Raw genomic sequence first — 16,408 nt, forward strand, 5'->3', positions numbered from 1 at the left:
GCAGGCCCATGATATGCTCAGAGTGTTTCAGGTGACTCTCACCCTGCTTAAGAGCAGAGTCAGCCCAGCCATGGCCTGAGACGGGGACACTGGTCAACACCCAGGCTGTAGCGACAGAATAATATCACATGGCCTGCCGTGATCATTGTGAACAAGGAACTCCCTCCCAACTCCAGAATCTTAGTTCCTACCAATTTCTATACTTGTAACCTGAATCCTCCTTTCCCTGGTGATGACATTCTTATCTCTGACCCCTGTGGGATGGGGAGACCCTGACAGAGGTGGGCAGCGAGCTGCTGCCTGCTGTGGGCAACAGGATGTCCCCATGGAAGGGGAAGGTCAGTGTGCTCGGGATGGGCAGGGAAGGGCGAGGGAAGGATCTGGTGGCGTGCACGCCTATACAAAGCTGGAGTGCGCGAAGGCCTTTAGCTGCAAAAACGCTTTCACATCCTCCCAGTTACTTTTCATTTGGCTTAATGTCCTCAGGAGTACTGGTCAGAGATGGGAAAGGCTGAGAGGAGAAAAGCATGGAGGGATTAATGAAGAGAGAGGAAATGCAAGACGAGTGATGGGCAACAGGCAACCAAAGACTGTAAGAGAAATTAACTTCGTTTCAGCCAGGATCAAACTATCCTCCGTACCTCTCTCATCAGCCCACCTTTGTCATGTAAATAATTCCATGGGTCCAGTACCTCTAGGGTCTCCTCTGAAGGTACAGGAGGGGTCATGTGTATCATTTTCCTTTTCCACGGTTGGACTTTCACGTGGTTTCTCCCATAAAGTGATATTGGTGGCTTTTTTTTTTAATTCGCAGTTTTTTTTTTTTTAAATTCTTCTCAAGAGGCCCCTCCAAGAAAGAAATTAAGTAATTTAAATACTGTAAATACTAAATATTGTATTTTAAACAGTAATTTTAAAATTTATTATTATTATTATTTTTTACAAAATAAGGCATTTCAGGGCAAAGTAATTGCTGTTTTCAAGTGATGCAAACCTGTTTCTGTGTGTTGCTGAACTTCCTAGGTTTTCTTTCGTCAGTTTAGAAATTTGTCCTGTTCCCTAAAAGTTTTAACTGCTGATACCTGGGGGTGGGTGGAGGGCATGAGGTGCCTGGTGGGAATCTAAGGCATCTCTCTGCTAGGGAGATGAATTCCAGCCAAGATAAGTCAGGGGCCATTTAAGGATGATTATGATGTCCCGGTGATGCTGAGTTCTAATTAACTGCTGTTAGCCGCCAGGTGGGTGGGAGAGACAGGCGAGTGTGATATTTCTGAACGGTAGGTAGAAAGGGTAAAAATGATTTCTTTCCAATAATGAGCTTGTCCCCGAATTGGCTAATGGTATTTTTAAAGCCGTGCTAAATTAAAGGGCTCCATCTATCTCGCCAGTATCTCATAGCACATGGGTTCAGGAGACCATGTGGGATATCCAGAAGAGTTCTACATGTAAATTGGACTTAATTGCTCTGAGAGTCGCTGGAGCTTTCTTTAATCAGACTGGAAATAAGGATAAGCTGAGGTTTCACAGACATGTGGTACTTAAGTGGGCAAACGAATGCCTCGCCTCCATGTAGCTGTGAGTGGGCAGAGGGAAAGGCAGGCTACGATTGGGGGCTCTGCCAATTCATTCAATTTGTCTTTTTTCCTCCTCACTTCTGCAGCTCCGGAGTGCTCCCTTCTGATAGGACCTGACTGTGTGGTGAAGCTCTCCGGCTCACATGGATGTCAGCAGTGTTAACAAAGAGCTAAAGCAGAGGCTGAACTTTTCCTGTGAAGAAGAAAGTGAGAGTGAAGGAGAGGAGGAGGCACAGGACAGCAGGGAGGCCCAGGGCCACACCCCAGACAGGGCTGAGGGGCCGCGCTCAGAGGTGAAGTTCACCCCTCCTGAGCCTCCACTTAGTGGCGTCTGTGAAGTTGGCACATTTCAGGAAAAGGACAAGATGAGTCCAGGACAGGTTTTGAGGACTCCAGTGTCAGGCTTTAGCCAATGTCCAGAGACACCCGCCCAGCTGGACAGCGGGAGCAAGCTGCTGCATGGCGAGAGCCCCTTCACTCCCAAAGTAAGTAAGTTGTGGGGCAAGGGGACCTGGGTAGCCACGATCTGCGTCCCTTCAGCTCAGGGGATGGAGAAGCAGGTCATGGCTGCGTGTGCGTATCTGACCCATTTGCCGCACGAGCTATGGATCTCCTCAATTACGTATTTATCGGTGAAAATGAAGAAGAGTTTAAAGTTGCCAGAAAACAGAACTAAACACCTTGCTATCTTCTCCAAATCATTGATGTCAGCCGCTATTTGGTGTAGACCACAAATAAATCTTGGTAGGGAAAAAATATTCCTAGTTAAAGAATATTGGAACTGGAAGGAATACTGAGATCTAGATCCTTATTATGCATTCTGCCTGTGAGAAAACCCAGTTTCACAGATAAATGGGCTTTTGGTTCAGCTGATGGCAGGGGCAGGACTAGAAACCTGGTCTTTCTGGTCTTTCTGGTCTTCGTCTACTGCGGATCTTTCCATTACTCCACCTGGCTCTACGTGTGTATGATGATTTACTAGTATTTCCTCCTAAGAATGTTCACATTCACTGTTGGAACATATTCCCATATCTGCTGCTACTGCTCTCCGAAGGAAGTCCTCCCCAGTCTAGCGAGAGGCAGGCTCTTCTGCTATACGTGGGTGACGAGTTGACTTGTCGAGGCTTCTTTATAAGCTGGGGATGACAAGTAGGCAAAGGTACCACGTAGTTTTCTTAGTCCTTTATTCTTGCTGTGGTTATTCTCCTCCTATAGCTACACATTACGAAAGCCAGGGAAGGGCAGAGTTACTTCTCACAGCCTAGTGCCATGGTATGTGAGCCTCGGGGTTGGTATGAGCTTTGCTTTCTGCTGGCTCAGCTTGGTACTTAAGGCTGTCATAACAGCATTTGTGCTTCTGACTGCAGACAGTCACTGTCAGCAGGCCTCTTTGGTTCCTGCTGTGTATGCACACCACGCCCCCCAGGAAGAACGAACCTTCTTGTCTGTATTGTAGACAAACTACTTTACTATGCTTATGTGTCCACTTGTGGGTTTTCCAATGGTCCCAATGCCAACCAGTCAATCATCCATTTATTTTTTTGAGAACCCAGTGTGGACAAGGGGCAGAAGACATGGTCTTTCCCCTCAAAGCGCTTACCATCAGCAGAGAGAAGAGAGGAGATGCGTCTCCAGACACTGTGATGGGTGCTTCAAGAGTGGTTCTGGGGACGCCTGGGTGGCTCAGTTGGTTGGGCAGCTGCCTTCGGCTCAGGTCATGATTCCAGCGTCCTGGGATCGAGTCCCACATCGGGCTCCTTGCTTGGCGGGGAGCCTGCTTCTCCTTCTGCCTCTGCCTGCCATTCTGTCTGCCTGTGCTCTCTCTCTCTCCCTCTCTCTCTGACAAATAAATAAAATCTAAAAAAAAAAAAAAAAAAAAAAAAAAGAGTGATTCTGAGGGAGAGTGGGCTGAAGGAATGAGGCTCTGAGCCAGAGTAGGCAGGCAAGGAAGCATGACGCGGTAGGTCTATTTCAGACTTTCATTTAAAACTGAGCACCTTGAGATCAGACCTTCTGCTGGCAAATCCTTCACTGTGTCCAAAAGTGCCCATGAAATGAATGAAGATAAACAACTGAGACAATAAAGTTCAGATCAGCTGTGCCAGGGGAGTGTTGCAGCACTTAATTCCCAATAAAGAATTGGGAATTAAGTCTCAAGATCAGGAATGACTTTCCAAGAAAGTCAAGTCTGAGAGCTGTCTTCAAGGAAGATCTACAGGGCGCCTGGGTGGCTCAGTGGGTTAAAGCCTCTGCCTTCAGCTCAGGTCATGGTCCCAGGGTCCTGGGATCGAGGCCCGCATCGGGCTCTCTGCTTGGCAGGGAGCCTGCTTCCTCCTCTCTCTCTGACTGCCTTTCTGCCTACTTGTGATCTCTCTCTCTCTGTCAAATAAATAAATAAATAAATAAATCTTAAAAAAAAAAAAAAGGAAGATCTACAGTGAGCCAGGTGAAGAAGAGAATGAGAACTTGAGCCCAAGGGAAAAGCAGCTATCAGGCTAGGAGGAGGAAGATCATGTCATACCTAGAAATCACATGTTGCTAGTGATGGGGACCTGTAAGCGAGAGGATGCAGGCGCGAGGTCCGAGTAGGTAGGCAGGAGCTAGATCAAGATTTTCTTCTGAAAGCTTTGAGACCTTCATTAAATGATTTTGATCAGAGGGCTTTTGGAAAATTGGCCTTCATGTGAGGACTGCATGGAGTGGGAGAGACCCAGAGACAGCAGATCTGTTGACAAAGGAGAAAGGCCTGAACTATGTCAGTGGTGCACAGTGATAAACTGAGAGTTGTTTGGGATTTGCTAAGTGACTTTGATGTAGGATCCTCAAGCCCAATGGTCAAGAAAGAATTCTAGAGATGTTTTACAGTGCAAAAAGGTATTTTTATTCTAATATGGGGACAGGCCTTTGGGCAGAAAGAGCTGCGTTGTGATTGTGAGGAGTGACTGTGTATACAGGGTTTTCTAGCTTATGTAGCCAATATTGACTTTAGGGCTACGGGAAATAGGGTCTATAGGTTCCTGGAGGTCTATTATTAAGATTGTGTTTTTCCTGTAAATCACTCAGACAGTTACAAAGTCTAGTGGAGTTTCGTGTCCTACATGACTGTGATCTTTATCAACTGACCATTTTTTCTTCCCCTGCCTTTGTTCTTAGGCAGTTTCTAGTGCCCAAGGAATGTTATGTATACATATCCTACCTTAAGGGGAGGGGGCGGTTAGTGGGGTGTCAGGTCATGTTTTGCCCTCAACTTGCCTTTTTTTCCTCTCATCATTTCCGACCCTGAACAATCCTGATCCTTAAATCGTTGAGATTGTTGAAGGCAGAAGATCTCCTCTTCTGTAGTTTCTTCCTGCCAAATAGGAGCATAGAGATGTCCCTGCCTATGGGTCAACATTGTCCAGTTAGGGAACCTATAGGGGAGTTACAAAAGGCGGAAGCAGCTGAGTCCAATGTGGACAAAATAACTCTGTGGGTGGGCCCCCGGGGTGGCTCAGTCGGTTAAGCATCTGCCTTAGGCTCTGGTCTCCGTTCCAGGTCCTGGGATTGAGCCCCGGTTCTGGCTCCCTGCTCAGCAGGGAGCCTGCTTCTCTCTCTCCCTCTGCCTCCTGCTCCCTCTATTTGTGTCCTTGCTCGCTCTCTCTCTGTTGAATAAATAAATAAATAAAATCTCAAAAAAAAAAAAAAGAAAGAAGTAACTCTGTGGGTGGTAAGACCCTTTCAATCCTCTTTTGAAAGAAGAGTTTGAGATCTTCTACAGGTTCAAAGGAGTAAGAAAGCTCATTAGTTTGTTCATGGGTTTCCTGTAAAGGAGGTGCACGAGTCCAGGAAGAGTGTCCCTCTAATATTACTGCAGTGGGAATACATAATATAACCCAGTATGGACCTTTCTGTTTCGGATTGAGGTCCCCTGCTGTATTTGGCTTCCAGTCTTTTAAAACAAACCATGTTTCTGGGGCTTACATGGGATTGACTTTCAGTCATAGTTAAGTCAGGTTTTGGGAGCATGTGATCAGTATACCCATTAAGCAACATGAATTGAACCAGCCTTGAGTGAATAATTTAATAAGGTATTATAATCTTCATCTAATAACAGGTCCACGGTAAGAAATGGTTTTCCATATAGTAACTCAAAAGGGCTTTGTCCTAGAGGTTGTTTTGGAACAGTTCTCGTTCTAAGAAGTCCTCCTGGTAAGAGAGTAACCCAGTTTTTCTGGGGCTCTAGACTAAGTAAGGTGTCATTGTCAAGTATGATTAAGAGAAGGATGACTGTCATTTTGAAGGGATCACGGAGGCACAATCTAGGAATAATGTCTTCAACAAACCTTTGGTTACTTTGGTGGTTCTTCCAGTTTTATATGGAAAGGCCTCGATCTATCCAGTGAAAGTATAAACAGATACTAGTAGGAGCCTGCAGTCTTTGTAAGGAAGCACGTCTATGAAATCAAGCTGCCAATCTCCCCCTGGCTAAGTTCCATGGCTTGGGACTGGTTTCAAAAGTGGTACGGTCGGGGGTATGGACTGTGCCTTCTGGATTTACTTGTGCCCAAACAATACACTTTTGGCAAATCTGTTTTATTATAGCTATTAAATTTACTCCATCAAGTGTCTCTTTAAGTGTTTCAAAGCATTTTTGCCCAAATGAGTAGCCTAGTGTAAACCTTGTATTGCCTTCCATGAGTTATTTTTGGGTATAAAGATTTTCCCCTCATTATTAATAAGCCAGTTCTGTGCATTTTTTGAATTTCTTTGTTCCTGGGCCATGTGAATTTCTTGGTCTGAATAGACTGAAGTTATGGACTTGATTGGAGTTAAGACTGATAAGAGACTTAATATTTGTTTATTTTGTGCTGCCTGCTTGGCTGCATGGTACGCCAAATTGTTTCCTTTAAATTCTTTTTTTTTAAGGTTTTATTTATTTATTTGGCTGACAGAGATCACAAGTAGGCAGAGAGGCAGGCAGAGAGAGAGATGAGGGAAGCAGGGTCCCGGCTGAGCAGAGAGCCCGATGCGGGGCTTGATCCCAGGACCCTGGGATCATGACCTGAGCCGAAGGCAGAGGCTTAACCCACTGAGCCACCCAGGAGCCCCTCCTTTAAATTCTAAGATCCTATCCTTTTGATGTCCTATGAGATGAATTATAGCTACCTCCTTAGGTAGGTGTCCAACCTACCTAATTATTCAGGCTCACATCTGATTGGGGAGTTATGGCTTGATAATAATCATAATCCTCTTTCCTTCCAAATTTCCCCATGGTCATGTAGCACCAGGCAAGCATATTTGGAGTCAGTATTCATTTTTAGGCCTTTTGCCATTGAAGAACATGGGTAAGTGCTATTCATTTAGTCTTTTGAGTGGAAGAATTTATTGGAATTGGAAGGGCTTTTGCCTCAATGGTCTTATCTAACTATGGCGTATCTGGCTTTTCTTTTTTTCCTTACCTATGAAGCTGTTGCCATCAGTAAAGCGATTGTCATCTGCATTTTCAATAGGGGAATCTTTTAAATCCAGATCTGCTAGAATAACCACGATCGGTAATCTCTGAGCAGTTATGTTCTAGCATAGACGTATGATGGTCAGGTCCAGGCATAAAGTATAACAGGCTTTTAGTGTTATTTCAGGTTCATCTGAAAGCATAGTCTGCTATTTCTAAGTCAGCATCCCGTCCTCCATTGGTGGCCTTTGGTCCCTAGGACCCTTTGGACCTGATGCGGAGTCCTCACTGTCAAGAATCGTCCCAGAGCAAGTTCGGAAGCTGCTTCTACCTGGAGAGCAGCCTCTGCTTGAAGACAAGCCAGTCACCCACGTTATCAAGTGACTTTGAAAAATAGCCCACCTACTTTGTTTCACTTCCTAGTTTCTGGGTAAGAACTCCCAGACTTGTCCCTGTTCTTCTGTTACACATAAAGTGAAAGGTTTTTCTAAATTTGGTAAAGCCAAAGCTGGGGTTGATGAAAGCTTAGCTTTAAATGTTTGAAATGCTGTCTGTTGGGCCTTCCACCCAGCGTACAGGTTCTTTATCAGGGCCTTTGACTGAATCACACAATGGTTTGGCTAAGAACCTAAATCCAGGAATCCACAGTGGGCAAAATCCTGCCATACCTAGGAAAGTACAGAGTTGGTTTTTTTTGTAGCTGGGGGTCCAGGATCTAATGATGCCTTTTTTTTTTTTTTTCTGTCAGTAGATGGGGTTCAGTGACTTGGTATTAGCTCATACCCCAAATATTGTACTTTTTGTTTCAATATTTGTGCCTTTTGAGGGAAGACATGATACCTTCTATTTGCCAAGAAATTAAGCAAAGTTATGGAATTACTATCCGATGTTTCTTTTGTGGGACTACAGATTAAAATATTATCCACGTATTGAACTATAGTTCCTTGAAGCAGGGAGATACCAGGGAGGTCTTTGCTAAGTGCAGCCCCAAAGAGTGAGGAAGGTCTCTAAATCCCTGTGGCAAGACAATCCAAGTTCATTGAACAGACTGTGGGCTTAAGGGTGAGGCCCATTCAAAAGCAAATTAGTGGCTGTGTATCTTCACTTAGAGGGATGCAGAAGAAGGTGTCCTTTAAGTCAAATACTGTAAACCAGTTGGCATCAACAGGGTCCTGATTGAGAATCGTATATGGACTTGTCACTATGGGCTAAATAGGCATCACCGCTTCATTGATAGCTCTAGTGTCTTATACTGCCTGATATTCTCCATTCGGTTTCTTTGCTGGTAAAACTGGAGTGTTATAAGGAGATTGATGAGGTTTTAAAATACCATGTTTGAAGAAAGAAAAATGCCATGTTTGAGAGATGTATCAATAAGTGGTTGAAAACCAGCCTTTGCCTCAGGTTTTAAGGGATACTGTTTTTTAGGAGGTATAGTGAGTGGTTGGGTCCTTTAAGGTTGCTTTAATAAGCAATATCAATTAAAAATTTTAAGTCTCATACCAACTGCAGACCTGTGGATTTACTTCCTTCCAGATATCAGAAGGGATATCAGGGCAAGGTTTAAATTCTTCAGGTGTTGAAGAGAACAAGCTGTCCTCTTCAGTAAGAGCAAACTGGCTTCCTAGTTTATACATTAAATCTCCTCCAACTAATGGAGTGGGAACCAGATGGAAGGACTAGGAAAACATGAGTAACCAACTGGTTTTTGTATGGACAGGATAAACTTTCCTCTCCTGTGCCAATAATTCTATGGTTAGAAAGACAAGTAGGGCCGGAGTGCTGAGGAAGAAGAGTAAGTAGCTCCTGTATCAATAAGGAAATTGATAAACTTACCTTCCACAACCAGGGTAACCTGAGGCTCAGTCATCCTGACTTCAGAGGGACCCAGAACACCCTCAGGGCCTGTCATGCCGGAGCCTCCGGTTCTTGCTCTCCAGTGGGGAGGTGCTTCCCTGTCTTCCCCTCTTTGGAGATGAGGACAGTCTCTCTTCCAATGTCCTCCTTTCTTATAAACAGGACATGACTCTGGTGGAGAGACTGTGTTTGGACATTCTTTGCTCCACTGTCTGATTTGGCCACACCTGTAGCATGGGGTCTCACCTGCTCCTTTGTCTGATACTGGCTTTATTTTTGGCCCCTGGTTAGTCAGGTGTTATAGGGAATTTGTAATAGCCTCAGTCAATATTTTACCCTGCATTTTAGCTCTTCAGTCCTTTTCTTGCCTTAAGGCCATATTTCTATTATTAAAGACCCCAGTAGCTACACTCTAGTGGGGGCTTGAGGGCCAAAAATCATTTTAGTCAATTTATAATGGATGTCAGGTGCTGACTGACCTAAAAAAAAAAAAATGCATTTTTAGTACAATTGTTCCTTCAGGGGAGGTTGGGTCCAGATTCGTATATTTAGGGATGGTGTCTATTAGACAGCCCTGAAGTAGAGCTGGATTTCATCAGATCCTTGGGTAACTTCCTGAATTTTATCAATCCTTTAGAGAATCCTTTTTTCATTTCTTCTATTAAGCAAGTGGTCCTATGGTTTTGCCTTTCCTTTCCATATCATCTTGGTAATTCTAGTAAGGTTCAGTATTGGGAACAGTGGTTCCCTCCACTGGTTAATGATGTCTATCTCTGACTGTTACTTCATCAGCAAATTCTTGAGCACCTGCCCAAAGATGGTTCTCTTCTTCAGGGGTGCAACAATATGATGTATATATCTTGGCAGGTCAAATTAAACGTAATAGATTATTGTTGAAATTCCTCAATAAATTGGGAACAGGGTTTTTGGAATATTGTCCTAATTATTTATTAGACCCAGGTCTGCCATGGAGAATGGGACATGACTTTAACCGTGCCCGTTTCTTCAGCAGCAACCTCCCTAAGAGGATGCAATCCAGATTGAGGCAGAAGTCCTAGAAGATAGGGAGTCCTGCTCCTGGTGTGTCCATCTGGGCTGGGAGAAGAGGGGTCTTGAGGTTTATAAGGAGGAGAGATCCTAACAGAGCCAGGGTCATCCTTGTTTGGATTAGTCAGTGATCTCTACAGTAGCTGAGGTTTATTAGGAGAAATGGGCCTATTTACACAATTGTCATCAAGTATGTCCAGAGGGGGTTTTTGGTGGTTAGACACATTTTTCAAGAGGCCCTGGGATCAGGATCCTGATTTAGGGCCAGCAAGGCCTTGACATAGGGTACCTCAGTCCATTTGCCCTGTTTCCTGCAAAAGAGATTGGATAGATCGTATTCAAGTTTAATGTCCATTAATGGGCCATTTTCCCTCAATCCCTGAGGAGTGCTGAGGCCATGCAATGTTACAGAAGATCATTTTTTTTTCTTTCTTAGATCTTGCAATCTGAATTGATTCCAGTGGGTTAAAAGGCATCCCAAGGAAGAATCCTTGGGAACTGAAGATATCCCATGCTCTTAGGAAAGGAGAGAATGTTTATTACCAAAAATCCCCCGTGCCTCCTAGGTGGCATCTATGCAGGATATGTCAGAGGTTCCTAGAATCAAAGTGACCAGAGGCGGCCTTCTAAGAAGCTGCAATGAACGCTGCCTTACCTTGGAGGGATGCTAATGTCCCTCAGCTTCCCCATTGCATTCTAGATGACTGATGGGAGCCAGTGATTGGACCAAAATGCCATGGAGAACCTGTCATTCTTAACCCGTGGAAAACACCAGAAAAGTTTTACAAGGGGAAATTATATACTATTGTAACTTAAGTAGTCAGTAGGGGACATTGATGAAGAATAGTAAAGATAGAAATCCATCCTAGTCTAAGTGACATTCTAACACATGTAAGTCTTTTATAGCTTACTTCACTAGATGGTCCCTGGTTGGGTTTTAATTCAGTTTGGTACTGGTTTCCGCCAGTTCCGAGTGGAGGTCTCATGGTCAAAAGTGGCTCGGCCAGGGATTTGGAGGGGATTGCATTAGATGAATGAGGAAGAAACCTTACATGAGATTCTTAAGATCAGCAGCCATCCTAGTGACTTAGGTGGTGGTCCTGCACCCAAAAAAAAGACAATTGTGTATAAGAATAGGAATGATGAGAGGGCATTGGGTTTCTGGGCCTTATAACCATAAGCTAGCCAACGTACTAGCTTCCAGTCAAAAGGCAGGCTCTCTCATCCCCATAGAGTAGCCATGGGCTAGAGGACTGCAGCCTGAGCTGTTGACATGAAATTATTCCAATAAGCCCATACTCCTTGATGAGCCTCTAAAATGAAAGTAAAAACAGAAGAAAGAGTAACTCACCAAGTTTGCTCTGACATTCAAAGTCCAGATGAAGGAGGATGCAGAATTCCTGTATGGGCCACCAAAATATGATGCAGGATCATTGAGCCCAATGGTCAAGAAAGAATTCTAGAATTCTTGAGATGTTTTGCAGTACAAAAAGGTGTTTTTATTCTAGCATGGGGACAGGACCTGAGGGCAGAAAGAGCTACATTGTGATTGTGAGGAGAGACTGATTATATAGGGTTTATTTAGCATATGGTAGTGAAAGTGATGTTAGGGCTCCAGGAAATAGAGTCTATAGGTTCCTGGATGTCTATTATTAAGATCATGTTTTTCTTGTATATCATTAAGACAGTTACAAAGTCTAGTGGAGTTTCATGTCTTACATGACTGTGATCTTTATCAATTGATCATTTGTTTTTCCCCTGCCTTTGTTCTTAGGCAGTTACTAGTACCTGAGGAATGTTTATATATATATATATGTCTATATATATATATATACATATATATGTATATATATATATATATATATCCCATCTTAAGGGGAGGGGGCTTTGGTGGGGTGTCAGTTCATGTTTTGTGCTCAGCTTGCTTTTTGTTCTCTCATCAACTTGGTGGAGGGGCTGAGGGAAAAGGAGGGATCTAGGGTCCTGTGAGGCTTCTGTCTTGACTGAGTAGATGGTAACTTGAATCAAAAAAGATGATGCTAAAGACATTTACAGGTTTGGAGAAATCAGAGATGTCCTATAAATCACCAGATAAATGGGTCTGGAGTACAGGAAAACAAACTAAATTGGAGATCTATATCTGGATATCATTAGCATTTTGGAAATTGCTGAAGTCTTGGTTGTGGATGAGCTCAAGTAGCCTGAGTGCCAGAGTAAGAAGAGAAGTGGTCCAAATTAGGAATCCTGGAAGTGCCAAGATTGGAGGGGCAGGAAAAGAACAGAGCTTGGGAGGGAAACTGGAAAGGCAACTGAAAAAGTGCATGCTTTGTGAGGAATACAGTTTGGATTAAAAGAGAGAGAGTGGGCAATGATCAGTGGTGACATTATGCTAAACACAAGGATGCAGAGGAATGGAGGACTGACTTAGTTCAGCCTTACCCATGGGAGAGGACAAGAAATCCTGTGAAGTGACTTCAGGTCACCATAAAGACTTCCTAGCACAACGAGCTAGATTAGAAGAGTTTCCCAAGGAGGTAGCAGGTCCCCATGCTAAATGCATTGAGCACTAGTTGATGACCACTTGGTAGGAATGTTGTAAAAGGATTCAAGCATCAGGGGATTAATTGTACCAGCTGGGTCTTTAAAGTCTTTGCACATCCTGAGACACTATGATGTTGTCTTAAAGATGGGAGGTTGCCTACTCCTCTCGTCATCTTCACAACAAAGGAGCTATTCCTGAATTTTCCATTCCCTCGATCATCTGTAAGAGAGCTCTTTCTTACGGAATTAGCTACACTCCCTGGGACATATTTATACTCTCAACCTGGACATCTTTCCAGAACTTTTTAATCTGCTTTACTTTTAGACAGAACTTCCTTTTCATAAGTTGTGTTCCAAACTAAGTTCTTTTGGATTTCCAAAAGGATCACTCACAGTTCCAGCATTCTAGCAATAAAACCCATATTAAATATAATTAATGTCTTTCCCCGTATCGTAAGTGGAACTCACAAAAGCTATCCGCCTTCATATTTCCAGACTAGGAATTCCGATCTTTCTGCCCTGATGTGAATACTTTTCCTACCTTCTATCTGAAAAATTTCCAGGCCTTTTTTGTGGCCCTTGAAGGGTGGCAACCTGTGTGTACATCACTCCAGGTGTGGATGCCCCACTGTTTCATATGTGATCAACACCTTTTACTTTCCATATAATCAGCAGCACAAAAAACTATTTCTCAGGGAATGATTTATTGTAATTCTAAGTTCACTTCGAGTCACATAGACAACTGAGAAATATTATATAGTTGTACTTTGAACAAATATTCAGCCCTATAATACACTTACAGGAAAATTGTGAGTTTATCATTGATGGCTTTGTCTGACAATAGCCCCAGGATTGTTCATCCTGTCAACTCTAAGACATGTAAAACCTTTGTAAAAACTTGGCTCCAGCAATGACCTTTTTCTTCACTTAAAAAAAGGTTAGGTTGGGGTGCTTGGGTGGCTCAGTGGGTTAAGCCTCTGCCTTCAGCTCAGGTTATGATCTCAGGGTCCTGGGATCGAGCCCCACATTGGGCTCTCTGCTCAGCGGGGAGCCTGCTTCGCTCCCCCACCCCTGCCTGCTTCTCTGCCTACCTGTGATCTCTCTCTGTCAAATAAATAAATAAAATCTTAAAAAAAAAAGGTTAGGTTGCTGGGTATACTCTATAGTTTCTTTCATTTCTGCTTCCATCATTTAGGATTTATAATTTCAATATTCATTCTTTTTATCATCACATTCTTAAATTACATTTTTATATAGTGACTCATATTATAGTCTAGCTTCTGCTTCTACACTGAAAAGCCATGGCAGACACTATCAAATAGGGGCATTCTTTTAGAAGAGCCTCACAGTACAATGATTATACTATCAGGTTATATCATGGCCCCTGTGTCTACTGCTGGACTCTTGGAGACCCATAACACAGCTCTCTGGCCCCCAACTTAGTTCATAATGGCATTCTGATGTCTCAAAGGAATTCTTTGTCTTCTACCTGTCCCCTCTGTCCTTTGGTTTAGTTCCGGTTAGGTCATACATGTATGTTCTCCTATCGTACCCGCTTGGAGTGGTAAGTCCTGTACATTTTCCTCCTTATTGATATGCTGGTTATAGCCACTACAAGGCCCTGAATCTTAAGGGCTCAGAGGATTATTTTTCAAATTCTTTACCCTACTTTATGGAACTCTTCTCATTTGGTGCTATATTTTAAGTGGAACTGGAAACTTCTTTTAATGTTTAGATAGATTTCCTGTACAATGTGATTATTTCTGAAAGATTGATGAGCTGTTGACTAATGGACTGTGCATCCCTTAAGAGTTGGAATTCACCTCTGTACACCTTAGCATCTAGTCCAGCATCTGCTCCTTACGAGGCACCAAACAAATATCTGGATGTAAATTGAGGGGGAGTTAAAGTATACACTGAGAACATAAGGACCAGGTCTTCTAGAGTTGTTTTCATTTGTCTAAGCTGAAGTACAGACTTTAAAAAGCTAAAGGTAGGGGTGTCTGGGTGGCTCAGTGGGTTAAAGCCTCTGACTTCAGCTCAAGTCATGATCCCAGGGTCCTGGGATTGAGCCCTGCGTCAGGCTTTCTGCTCATCAGGGTGCCTGCTCCCCTGCCTCTCTGCCTGTTTGTGATCTCTGTCTGTCAAATAAATAAACAAAAATCCTTAAAAAACAACAACAAAAAAAGCTAAAGGTAGTAGAAGAGTTGGTGTTTTTCATAGCTGGCCATCAGAATTGCCCAGGGGGAGGCAGTAGAGCTTAACAAAAGTATAGATTCCTGTGTTGATCCTCTCATCAGAATATCCAGAGGAAGACTAGGAATCTGCATTTTTCATAAGAGGACCAGTTATAATGCAACTAGCTTGCATTGAACCAGGCAACCTCTAATTCCTTCGTAGCAGTAACATTCCTTGGTTCAAATATTAACTGGCTGATATGGAACTTTTTTTTTGTACTAACCCCATTCTGTTTTCCCTTTTCGTCATCTTCATTCAGGGTCTGCTAAGCCAGTCGGTGATTTCTTCAACAGAGAAGCTCCCCTCCAGAGGCTCTAAACATTTGAGGCTCACACCTGTTCCCTTAGTGGATGAGATGACCTCATCGGCTCTGGTCAATATAAATCCCTTTACCCCAGAATCCTATAGAAAACAGTTCCTTCAATCCAATGGCAAGAGGAAAACCCGAGGAGATCTGTAAGTGTACTGTTGCATCTAACTTTTGAGAACTGATCTTAGTGTGGTCAAGTAGAAGGGAGAGTGGAAAGTAAGATTAGGAAAAAGAACTCTATTTGAATGCAACTGATACCCTGTTCTCACATAGCTCCTCCCCACATGTTAACGTTGGTCTGCTTTGTCATGGAGATTCTAGTGTGACTCCATTCTGAAATGTACTGTTTGTTGTCTTCTCTCTAAAAGAATAGGGCAGAGTAAGCAATAGACATCTGACTTCCATTAGCAAGTTGAACGAGCTATGGAATTGCATTCAAGTAGTCTCCCCTAAGTAACAGAAGGCTAGTCATTGGGGCAGGTGTAGCTCACACTTCAGGGAGTATACTGCCGTTTCCAGTGTAACTGTGTGTGACTGAGAGCTACAATGCAAGTATTTGAACCTCTCTGCAGGTGACAGGAAATTGGCTGAAGAGAAAAAGATAGTGTTGCTTTTGGAGGTACTAACAATAGAAAGCCAAACTGTACAACTCCACAAGGTCTCAATGGTAGAAATTGTCGAAATGAGGACTGTACATATTACTTAGGGACATTTCTTTACTATGTCTCTTCAATGCTTTTTTTACACAAAGGAAAATAAATAGCAAAATAAATGCACAGCTAACAATCTGAGGTATGCAGAGCATTTAATATTTTAGTTTGAGTTGTTTCATTTGGAATCGATGACTCCGTATTAAGCAGCTTTTGTGGCCAGAATAGGTTTTCTCAATACTATCTCCTGGATTTTAAGTTAACAGAACTTCAGTCCAAGTATACAGGTCCACTCTTTTTTAAACCAAGAATTCTATTCATTTTAGCTCTTCACGAATCTTTGTAAACCACCAGAATTAATTGATTCGCCTCTCATGGAAGCTAGCCAGAAGAGACCATTAATTTGCATTTCCTGCAATGAAAGTGATGACACTTTAGTAAGAGCTCTTGGTGCTTCTGAGTGGGCAATTCCCCCCCTAACTTATTGTGCTGTTGTTTTTTTTTTTGTGGGGTTGTTATTTTAGAAAGTATTGGAATGTCCTATTAAACAAGTCACAAGTGTCCAGCATCAGTTTGTCTCCATGAGTGTAATATCTTCCTCTATTTGCACTTTCTATCCTGTGCTTCTCCAGAAGAAGAATCTATAGCTGGCTGTTCTAGAGCTTGAAATCTGGCTTACACATCCAGAATGCTACTGCTCATGCCAAAGAGGATGTTTGTCGGAGCTTTTTGGAAAGTAACTGAAAATATCTTAGCCAGT

At 43.0% G+C, this 16,408-nt stretch overlaps 1 protein-coding gene across 1 annotated transcript in view; it reads left to right on the plus strand.

Annotated features, from left to right (window-relative positions):
- The first annotated feature begins 1,717 nt into the window (after nucleotides 1–1,717).
- The window catches only part of WEE2 (WEE2 oocyte meiosis inhibiting kinase), a 34,490-nt gene continuing 19,799 nt past the window's right edge, over nucleotides 1,718–16,408 (plus strand). The window contains exons 1-3 of the mRNA XM_047694383.1: nucleotides 1,718–2,059; nucleotides 2,790–2,846; nucleotides 14,948–15,144. Coding sequence (XP_047550339.1) covers nucleotides 1,718–2,059; nucleotides 2,790–2,846; nucleotides 14,948–15,144 — 596 coding nt within the window. The remainder of the gene's footprint in view (nucleotides 2,060–2,789; nucleotides 2,847–14,947; nucleotides 15,145–16,408) is intronic.

The sequence above is a fragment of the Lutra lutra genome, chromosome 11 (genome assembly GCF_902655055.1).
Source record: "Lutra lutra chromosome 11, mLutLut1.2, whole genome shotgun sequence".
Classification (NCBI taxonomy): Eukaryota; Metazoa; Chordata; class Mammalia; order Carnivora; family Mustelidae; genus Lutra; species Lutra lutra.